We start from the raw sequence: 11,651 nt of genomic DNA, 5'->3' as shown, positions 1-11,651 counted from the left end.
ATGAGATTAAATTTAAGAATTCTATACTTTTTATTTTATATAAACATACACAAACACATATATAGAGGGATTATATGCATATTTTTGTATTTATATAAGTTTGTCTCCCCAACTTATATATATATATATATATAAGTCGGTCCCTACACCAAAAATTCTAGTTCCGTCCCTACCTATACTAGACGCAAATTAAATAATATCGCTTACAAAATATTTAGGGTATTAACCTATAGTAAGGAACTGTTTGAAGCGATTCTTTTGTTTGAGAATCAAAGATGTTTTAACGCTCAAAGGATTCGTTTGAAAAAAAAAAAAAAAAAAAAAAAAAAAAAAAACTCGTTTGGTAATAAAATTAAAAACACTTTTAAGAGTTCGAAAAATCTAATAATGGTCAAAACGCACTTTTGACAAAAGCTTTAAAATAAAACTTTTGCCCAAAAACTTTTTTTAACTTAAAAAAATTTATTTCACAAACGCAATCCTAAACATGTTCTATGTGCAAATAAAATAATTCTCTTACAAGAGATTTAGGGTAATAGTGTTTAAATTATTTCCTTTTTGGCAAGGTGATTTGCAAGGACACTTTTCATGAATGCATTTACCATATTGTACGGCTTTCTCTATAAAACCCTAGTTTTTTTTTTTTTTTTTTTAAAAAAAAAAATTTCTTTCTTTCTTTCTTTCTTTAATAATATCATCATATAAGAATTCACTCAGGAAAATATATATATATATTGGCTTAACAAAAGGAATAGAAAACGAGATCAAGGAATGCCTAATGAAATTATTTTTTTCCAAATGCATTAACAAATTCTTGAACATGATATCCAAGAAAGCAAATTAGGCCAAGAGTGCCATGCAAAACACACATCCCATCAACTGAAAGGCATACATCACTTCAACAATCAACCCTTTCTTAAAACATTTCTGCACCCTCACCTCACAAGTGGTATGAGTAAGTACTCCACATAGAAGAGCTGCAAAAGGAAACAAGATATCAGACATAAACAGAGAATTTGAATTTGAAATTGAGAGCTAGAAATTGAATCATTTCAAAGATACACTATTAATCGATCACTAACATATGTAACGAGGACAATCGACTAGGTGGAGTCGGCAATGGGACGGATGGACACATGAACGCTCAATATTAGAACAAGTGCACCAACAATTGATATTTATCAGTTAAAAAATGCTACATGTACTCTCAAGTGCTTACTTTCTGATATAGCAGTAAAATTAACCATTGATATAGGGAGATGGGGTCGAGAGGGGTCAAACGCCCACCCTCAACCCCAAAAATTTTCTTATCCTCCATTAGAAATCCACCGGCTGCCTTACGAGTCATGAATAAGTTTCGTGATTGAAAAATGAGGTATTATAGACAACAAAAGTGTCCCAAAATGGTGTTTGAGTGACACTTCAAAGTGTATTAACATAACAAATGCTACCAAACTTTGACAGAATAGAAGTGGCTGAGTCTTTGACATAAAGAAGATAGCCTAAGTTACCTTCCAAATAAACATGTAAAAAGAAGTGATTGCAGCTTTGCTCTTCAGATCAACAGTTTTAGCACGATTCCAGAGTATTGTAGCCAATATTGCATGTCCTGAAACCTAAAACAATGCAAAAAGAGAAAATACCAACATCTTTAAACCAATCTGCATAATGATAGAAGCCATTATTGGAAACACCAATGGATGTTTCTCAAAAAAATCCATTGAACCCTCGTATTTTTGAATTATCACTTGCAAAGGTTATGATTTAGTATTATTATCCACTCTCAACCTAAAACCAATGTCAACAAAATAGAGAAAGCTATTCCACCCCCTAATGGTGAACTTAATACTTATCCATCTGGAGTAAATAATTTTTCTGAATGCTATGAAGGGTCTATATTTCCTATGACATTGAGCCAGAACTTTCAAAGGAATCAATATATATATATATAATTTTTGTTTTTAATGTTTAACCTAGCATTATATAAAACTGAGCTTTGTATTTGTTAAGTCACCAATTGTCCTAAAAACTTAATGTGACAGGAATTGGTGGATTTAATCATTTAATTAATTCTTTAATACTCCCTCTAACGTGTGGATCGAACAACAAGTGGACTATTTTAATTGAAATAAGATGATAAATGATGAAGACAAGATTCGAACTCAGAACCCTGTGCTCTAATGCTATATTAAATCATCAGTTATCTCAAAAGCTTAAGCTAATCGGAAATGATAAATTTAATCATTTTTTTTTTCTATGAATGAAGGTCTCGGGTTTAATGTGAACCTAAACTTGGGTCTCAAAATCATAACCGGCAACTAGGGTCATAATGTCAAAAAGCACAAAAGTATGAGGCGGTGGTCATAATTTCCATAAAATCAAAGAGAGATGAGAAACCAACCCATGCAATAAACTCGAGGAATGAAGATTGTGCATGCCCATTATGTACCCATTGGTTAAGAAACTTACCCAAAAAAAAGAAAAAAGACTAAGAAACCGATCAAATTACCGTGATGAGTTTGCTCCAGGAGCAGCAAGCTGCTACTCCCACTGAAAGGGCAACACCATAAGCAATTTCAAGTAGGACAATACAAATCCAAAATACCTGGCCAAAGTAAATTAGGCACAACCAAATGATTATAAACTTGTATGAGATTTTGCACAAAAGGAACATGTTGATATTGAAAACTAACCCGACTTTGACCCAACCGTACTGAAAAAGAGCGGATGCCGTATATTTTATCTCCATCAATATCAGGTATGTCCTACACAAAATCCAGAGTAAGTTTAAAACTGAACATAATTCTTCACCTCTACAAGAACTGCATATATCAAACTAAAAAAAATAAAAATTCATCTACTCAAAACAGAAAACTAGCTTTTACCTTAAATAATGCTATTACAACTGAAAAAAAGCTCATGAATGCAGTTGCAAAAATCAGCGGCCATGAAAAGACGGCGGGTCTTTTGTACACATGGGTCTGGAAATTGTAACATACATTAGTACTCAGACTGAAAGTGAAACATAGAAAAGATGGTCCAAGTTTACCAATCTTTGCAAGTTGACAGGTATGTGTCAGATACCAATTTTTGCCCAGAAACCCATGTCACATACTTAAATTTCATTATGTTTGAGTATGAACCACATATATCATGAATGGAAATAGTGGAAAGATATACGCTGAATTGAAAGAATAATAACTAAACCTGCATGTGCAGAAAAAATGCAAGTTGAACAATCACCGCTCGCACAACTAGGATGCACATTGCAGCAACCACAGCAAATCTCTTCCATCTCAGTAGAGGCAACTAAAATGATAGAAGGTATTACAAGAACATCAAGTCAGAAAGCAAATTTGTCCAATATATCAAGTTCCAATGTCCAACTACTGACTGAAGAAATTGCAATAGTAATAATAATAAAATCAATGATCGTCATCTCAGAAAACCAACTTTATTTAATAGATCAGCATATCGAGCCTCATATTAACTTTCCCAAATACAGCAACTATAACTTAACCAGAACAGAAACTTTTCCCTTCTCTTTTTGGGCTTCTGTGATCTAAACATGCTAGCATCACATAGTGAGTAATTAAAGAGTAACAATAAAATGGAGGGTTTGTTTGGTATAACACTAAAAGAGGCTCAAAGATACGAAAAGTACTCGAATTTGCTTTAGCATTTCTTGTAAGTAGACGACATTGAATATGGTTAAGGTACCATAGCAATTTAATACACATAGTATCATGATAACACATATTTAGTTGTACTATACAGGCTATACAGCTATCTGAGGAGTTTGAATAGTATATATGCGAGCAAAACCAACTCACGTTGATTGAATAAGCAGTTCCAAGCAAAAAACTGATGAAGAGAGCCCAAAACAATGGCCATGAACCAACAATCCATCCAAGCCAAAAACTCTGTCAAAAAATAAAGGAGATAATAAGCATACATTCATTCAAGAATCCAGATCAATGCTCAATTTTTCAAGGTCATGGAAAACATATCGTCAATAATTGGATTATTAGAAGCATAGAGCTTTACTTATGAAACAATAAAAAGAAAAATTGAGAAAGTATCAGAGTATTCTAGCAAGCAGTGCATTCCATATAAAAATATATTGAGCATCTAACCTATTTCCTTGAATTCTTTTTTAACAAGCAGCTTGAGGTATTCTAAAAATGATGCACTAATCTTAATTAGTATAACTTAATAAATGTTGATTACTCAAATCCAAGTTCTCTGTTTGTCTAATTTAAAACTAGTGTCTTCCAATTGAAAAAAAAAAAAAATTGAGAAATTAATGAAAAAAGAAGTTTTTAATGGTATAAAATTTTGGTAACTGGTATCAAAGAAAGAGCAACAAACAATATAACTTAAATGATGACAACAATTTCTTGAAGGAAAAACTGACAAGGAAAATTGGTCAAAAAGCAGGTTCTTATTATCAGGTATGAATAAACTCTACAGTGAGATAGGGAAAGCATTTGCGCTCCTATCTCTGAATTATTAATTCCTATAGCATATAGTACACCACTTTACGTTTCCAGATGGATAAAAAATGGAGGACCTATTTTTTTCTTCACCTCAAATTTATGTGTTAAAAGCATAGGAAACATACATATCAAATCATTAGAATATGAAAAACAAATGTGGGGAACTGCTTTAAAAAAAAAAAAAAAAAAAAAAAAGACAATGTTAATTACCGTAACTAGAATCTAGATAATAGGAAGGCGTCAAAAAAAGCAGAAAATTTCATATTTTGCATGCAAAATGCACAGAATCAAAGCTATATATTAGTAACAATACATATAAATTGAATTCAAGTACATGATGGTGTCCCAAGATGCTAAGAGGAATGGTTCTAATTTTTAATACCAGAATGGAGAAAGAGGTCACAATCATGAGACCAGTTCCAATTGAAAATTCCCCTGATGCTAATGGAAGATATGGCTTGTTAACCTGTAGTTAGACACAATAGTATAGAAATACAATTAGACAGTCCACATACATTCCAAGTAAATACTTCTTTTGGTTACTAAATTCCAAGTACTCTACCTATGAAGAGTTTGAGGGGAAAGAAGGGGTTGGATTTGAAAGAAGAACATATAGGTGGTGTTAAAGTAATAATTAAGTGATTAAATTTACCTCTTCTTATGAACTTAAGCTTATGGGATAACTAGTAATTTAACATGGTATCAGATCCAAAAGATTTTAAGTTCGAACCTTGACTCCGTTGATTCATCTCCCATTTAAATTAAATATTCCGCGTGTTGGGCCTTACGTATTAAAAAAGAGTTTGAGCTCACACGTGAGGGGGAGTGTTAAAGTAATGATTACGTGATTAAATTTATTTTTTTCTATCAGCTTAAACTTTTGGGATAACTGGTAATTTAATAGGTGGGACAGCTAGACCATGTTAATTAGTTGGATCTACAGCCTAGGGGGAAATCTGCTGCATTTTAACCACTCCAAATGATTATAACCCAGCCAGTAGGTACAGAGAAGAGTACCTTTATATGTCCTTAGGCAGCATAGAATTTGTGTTTCTTTATTATTGAAATTACTGCAAATGTACCAGTAAGATTCACACATAAAACTACCTTGTCTATGTCAATGTCAGTCAACTGATTTAGACCAACAATATAAATATTCATGAATAGGGCAGCAACCACAGCCTGAAAAGCAAAGCAAAGGTGTAAAATTATAAAATGTACCAATGAATTTTACAAGTTGGTAAGGATATTTGAGGCATCACCTCCAACACCCCCGTGAAAAACAATGGGGATATATCTGACAGCTTCTCAACTGCGAGGAGAGAAACTGAGATAATGCTTAATGCCTGATTACAGGAAAGTGAGGTTAGGCTCTCTAGAAATTGAAAAGAAAAAAAGAAGAAGAAAATAAAATAAAAACAAGTATGTATTAGTTTCACCATAGGATTCCAAGCACGGTTTATTCCAATTAATACTATCAACTTTAAACTTAACTGTGCCTATAACTGTGTGTGGCCGTGAAAACCTGTAGAAAGCATCTAAGGCATTTTTGAAAGAGTCTCCAATGCTTTTCGGTTTATAAGCTCCAGGCTCAGATTCAAGAGGGTGTCCAGAGGCTGCATTCACCAGGCACTTTTTATCAATTCTCTTGTAAAAAGTGGTTCTTTCCTCAAAGCGTCCAATGTGATGCCTCAGAAGATGCTGCTGAGACCTGACATCCAAGGACATATTTAGGATGTTCCATGCTCCACATCCTGAAAGTTTGCCAGCTACATAAGAACCAACAAATACAGACATTGGATAGGTAATACATTCAGGACAGCGACTGAAAAATAAAAATTCTAAATTAATTCTAAATGAAGAGACAACAAAAGAGAAACTTCAAGTAGATCTCCAAGATTCTGAAATTAACAACATTTAACAACCCCCACCTACAGATTCCACATTGCCACAGAAAAACAAAAAAATCTAATGACCAATCCTTTTATTAAAAGTAACTTCCTGAATATTTTTCTAGAATTACTCTTTAAAAAAATGAAATATTGTTAATATATATGAAGGGGTTTTTGATAATAATGGTTTGGAACATGGGTTACTACAGCAGGACAAATAAAAGAGAAAGCTCTAGTATCAGTTACTCTATAACAAGGTAACATTGAATAAAGCTCTTGGCCCAACAACAGCAAAGGTGTATCTAAAAGTTATCATCTCGTAACTTGGATTGGCTACTAATAAGAAAGGAAAGCTTATATAATACATCGCTTATATAATAGTAGCATAATGAATGAAGTGGGAAGTGTAATTTGAACATTATGTGATACACAAATTACTGTCATATAAGGACAGGTTTAGAACACCACCACCAGACCGACAGGTTCAGATAATGAGATGCATAAGTGACCACCTCAGAAATGAGAAGAAATAAATGCATTCATGATGAGTAAAGATAGCACCAACTGAGGATAGAATAAGAGAAAGTTGGCTAAGGTGGCTCGGTAATGTGCAAAATATATGATAAATGCAATGATTTAAGTTCAAAGTGCTACAAGAACAAAAGCAAGGCCAAAAAGGCTCAAAACTGCTAAAAAATTAATGATATATAATAAAACAAACCCCTAGGCTTTGCAGAATTTTATCGTATGAAAGACTAACTATAACCAATGTTTCATGGGACAATAATTATCAGGTTTTGAACTTGGGGATTATGTGCTCAAGTCTGAGAATGTGACTGCTTATTTTTTTGTATCCAAAGTTCATAACTCATACTAAACTATAGTATTTGCAATCTAGAATCTTCCAGAACAGAGACATGGCATGACATGATGCCAATTGATGCCAACAGCCCATGGGAAACTTTTTGGGACCTGGAATAGTCTTGTCTAGTTGATCTTGAGTCTTAATTGTAATTTTCACTGCCGTAGTATGAATTAGTTTTCTTGCATATACATGAACTCTGCTCTGGAAATAGGAGTACTATTAGTAATTCTGATAATTGCTTATAAATAGGTTTAGCTATTTGAAGTGGACATTTCTGTGTCACCTCTTGTAGTCCAAGACATTTTCAGGAGCTAATATAATTCAAAAACCGTTTCAATTTTTGCGAGATTGCATTTATAAGATCTTTTGAACAGATACTTATAACTTCTAATAACTTCTCTAACCTGTTCACCCTAACTCATTTGTAAAACCTACGAACACCCTTCTGCCAATTAGAGACCTAAAATTACAAAATGCCGTTAGTCATTGAGTAACTGTAAGCTATACCATTCAAATTGCTAGTGCTTTCCTGCACAGTGGACACTTCTGTGCTACATCCCAAACTTTAAGTTGCACAATATCGCATGCGATATCAATATGGTATATTTCAATACTTTCAAAGAGTAACCAACTACCTAAAATTAGGAGAGTAAAACATCACAGAAGATTTAGCCCTGGCACAAATGCATTCTTAACTCTATAAATACCCAGCAATAAACAGGTATCAAAAAGTGAACCATCTAAACAATTTAACTCATGGTCAGTTACCACAATATTGATAAGAACAAGTCTAACGAGCTTCCTAATAATATTTTTCTTAGGAAGACCCTAATTTTGTCTTTTGGTTTTATACAAGTTTTATATACATAACATTTCCTTTAGTATTAATACATAAGATCATCAAACAAAGATTACGACGTATTTAATCATCAAATTATTCAGGAGTCTATTACAGTCAAACATGCATGTACATATCAATAGTTAATAAGAAAATCTTTGACTGCTCAAAGAAAGGCACAATCGCGTTTCAGGGGGAAAAAGTATCAAAAAAAAAAAGTAATCAAAGGACGGCGCTTTTCGAATGGGAAAGGATCAAAGGGAAAAAATATATGAAAGATGTACAAAATTAAATTCTTGAGATTGGTGGTCATACTTGGAAAGCAAACCTTCTTGAATCTGTCACTGCTCCGGTCACTCCCACCTACCAATTATTACAATGCATCATATAGAACAGACCAAGCAGCATCAGTAAGCAGATACTTAGCATAAAATTTTTTTTTTAAAAAAAAAGCCTAAATTTCTAGACATGGTACAGGTTAATAGAATCAACTCTTTTTTTTATTGGTAAAAGTAGAAAGTAAAGAGTCCCTATGCAAAAAAAAAGAAAAAAGAAAAAAGAAAAAGAAAAAGAAGTAGATTCAACTCCTCTCAGTCAAAACTAGGGCTCTAAATGAACCAGGCTATTCAAAAATATTTCAACCTTGACTCATGAACTCAAATTTTTTTTTTGGATGAATAAGTAACATAAAAAACACCAATACAACTCACTTTAGCAGTGCACTAAAGAAACCAGACACCAGACAAGTATCTACCCAACCTCACTTTAGCAGTGCATTAAATAACTTTTAAATACAGGAGAATAATGGACTTTTTTTTTTTTTTTGGATAGGTAATAGCAAAGAATTTTTATAAAAGCGTAGGTGCCCTCAAGCATACAGAAAGTATACAAAAAGACACAATACTCCGTATGATTTAACCCCAAATCCTAATGGTAGAAGTGACATTGCAAACTTTTTAAAGTTGAATACACTAAATTGAGAGTTTTTAAAGTTTAAGGAGATGATTGCAAAAACGTTGGAAGTTGAAGGGGGTTAAGTGAAGTATACAAGAGAAACCACCTAACTAGGAGTAAAAAGAAAAATCACCAAAGGAAAAACAAAAGCAGCAGTTCAAAGATACAATGTGTTGAAAAATAAAAACTTTATCTCCTTCAAAGTCCTCTCACAGGCCTCAAAACTTTTATCATTCATTTCCCTCCATAAACACCACAAAAGGCACAAAAGCACCATCTTCTATATAGCAACAATCCAAGTGTTGCCAACAGTCCACCAACAAGTATATATATCGACAACTCGTCTAGGCATAAACCAAGACAACCCAAATTGACTTAAGAAAACATTCCAAATGGTGTAGACAACCTCACAATGAAGTAGAAGATGGTCCACGAACTCCACATTCTTATTATATAAGTAGCACCAATCAACCACAATGACGTGCCGCTTTCGGAGATTATACACATAGTAAGGATCTTTCCTAGAGCCACAGACCAAACAAAAAAGGCCACCTCTATGGAACCTTAGATCACCAAACACTTTTTCATGAAAAATGGACACAATCATGACAACCCATGACTCTGTAGAAAGATTTAACACCAATTAAACCCTTTTTAGAAGGGACCCACCATCGCTCGTCCTCCTCTGCCCGACTCACTCTCGTTCAATGCAACAATCATAAATTAATTTACGGAAAACTTCACAAAATTCCCTTGAACTTTCATTTGTTTTGACACTACCCCTAAAGTTTAAAAACTCTCAATTAAGAGTAACAAACTTTCAATTTCTTTCAATTACCCCATTCCGTTAAGATTTTCCATTAAATTTTTTCAAAATTCCAAAAATACCCCTCTTTTTAAACAAAAAATAAAATAAAATTGAAAAGATGCTGCAAAAATATTTCAAATATAGTTTTTTTTTTTATAAAAAATTAAAAGCATGAATGTTTACAAATTTTTATTTATTTTTTTCTAATAAAAAAATGGTATTTTGAGAATTTTGACAGTATTTAACAGAAAAATTTAAAATCTAACGAAATTGGGTAATTGAAAAAAATTAAAAGTTCGATACCCTTAATCGAGAGGTTTTGAACTTTAGAAATACTTTCAAAACACGTGAAAGTTTAGGTGGGGTTTTGTGAAGTTTCCCATTAATTTATATGAGAAAGGAATAAGTTAAGTTAGCAGTCCATACATAACTTTGAACTGATTTGAAAACTAAATGACCAAATTTAAATATATAATCTAATTTACAAATGTGTTTGGCTCCGCTCGAGCTCCAAACAAAATTAAACAAATCCAAGGTTGGATTTTCAATTATTGACTCGACTTGACTCAATTATAGCTCTACTCAAAATACACAAAAAATACTTACAAACAAAAAATACAGAAAAAAAAAAAATTAACTTATTTACAGAAGGTAAGAAAACAGCAAGACAGTGAATAGAGACACCATATAAAAACATTTCTTCAAGCAAAACCAAAACCAAGATGCGTGGAAGTGTGACAACTCATTAAGGAAGAGAGAGAGATGCAAGAAATGATACAGTTGACTCAATCTGAAGAATCTAAAACCCAGAAGCCAAACATTATAAAAAATAAAAAAAATAAAAAATAAACAATCAAGATGCAGAAATTAATGAGCTGAACTGAAAAAAGTGCATACCAATGGTAAGTGAGGAAGGTTTGGAGAAGGAGGCAAGTCGCAAAGACTCCATTTTTGTTTATTCAATGAAGAAAGAAGCATGCAACTGCAAGTACCCTTAAACCTCTCAGCCTCTCTCTCTCTCTCTCTCTCTCTCTCCCGAGCAGGATGAGAGATGATCGACAGGTATTCAAATTAGAGGAACTGTGTGGGCTTTAGTGCGTTATAGTGTTATACAGGCCAGCAGCATTTGGAACAAATAAACAATCAAACAAATGGCGAACCATGGCATACGTGTACATTTTGGAGTCTTTGGACTTTTTTTGTCCGTACAATGTCGATTTAACAAAAATATCTTTTGTTGTTGGTCTTTTTATTAGCCGGAGTATAGGGTAAGTAACCCTGCAGACTCTTAAAGTATTTTTAGCGGTATCATCAAATTGTACACATCAAAGTACATTTTTTTTTTCCTATTTCAATCACCTACTTTTTTAAAGCAACTCAATAGCCTCATTATTTTAAATATCAACTTTCACTATTCTATTTAAATATTTTTTTTAAAATACTTTTTTATATATTTTTTTTAACTTTTTCAAAGAATAGGGAACGAAAGAGAAAATTTATATTATTTTTTATCCATTGGGTAAGTAAACAGTACTCACACCACTTTAATGAGTACTGTTTAAAATAGTGAGTCTGAAAAGTGAAGATTTAAACCACTTTTACTAAATTGCTTCACCAAAATAACCAAAAAAATGGTTTTAGTAAACCTGCAAGGAGTGCCCTTATATCTTTATATTTATTTTTTAAAATTATTATTAAATTTGATATTAATTTTTATTAAATTTTAATCTAAAGATAATTTTAAAAGTCATCTATGAATATAGAAAAGTGAGTGTAAGAAATTGGGAATATGTTT

General features: G+C 32.6%; 1 protein-coding gene across 3 annotated transcripts; it reads right to left on the bottom strand.

Annotated features, from left to right (window-relative positions):
* Positions 1–764: 764 nt before the first annotated feature.
* Positions 765–10,980, bottom strand: LOC132190167 (homogentisate phytyltransferase 1, chloroplastic). 3 transcript variants are annotated; one of them, XM_059605069.1, is made up of 13 exons: positions 10,754–10,980; positions 8,410–8,457; positions 5,994–6,268; positions 5,762–5,845; positions 5,607–5,681; positions 4,882–4,965; positions 3,834–3,923; positions 3,208–3,309; positions 2,886–2,981; positions 2,694–2,765; positions 2,510–2,605; positions 1,512–1,616; positions 765–977 (listed from the first exon to the last, which is right to left on the bottom strand). In XM_059605069.1, exons 1-13 carry the CDS (start codon positions 10,803–10,805, stop codon positions 936–938), a joined length of 1,221 nt encoding a protein of 406 aa, XP_059461052.1. In that variant the 5' UTR covers positions 10,806–10,980; the 3' UTR covers positions 765–935. The 3 variants fall into 3 exon arrangements, with proteins under 3 accessions (XP_059461052.1, XP_059461053.1, XP_059461054.1); XM_059605070.1 differs by having other exon boundaries at positions 5,994–6,253; positions 10,754–10,979; XM_059605071.1 differs by lacking the exon at positions 8,410–8,457 and having other exon boundaries at positions 5,994–6,253.
* Between the last annotated feature and the right edge of the window lie 671 nt (positions 10,981–11,651).

The sequence above is a fragment of the Corylus avellana genome, chromosome ca8 (assembly GCF_901000735.1).
Source record: "Corylus avellana chromosome ca8, CavTom2PMs-1.0".
Taxonomy (NCBI): domain Eukaryota; kingdom Viridiplantae; phylum Streptophyta; class Magnoliopsida; order Fagales; family Betulaceae; genus Corylus; species Corylus avellana.
Note: the sequence above shows the minus strand (reverse complement) of the source record. Positions and strands in the feature narration are given on the sequence as shown.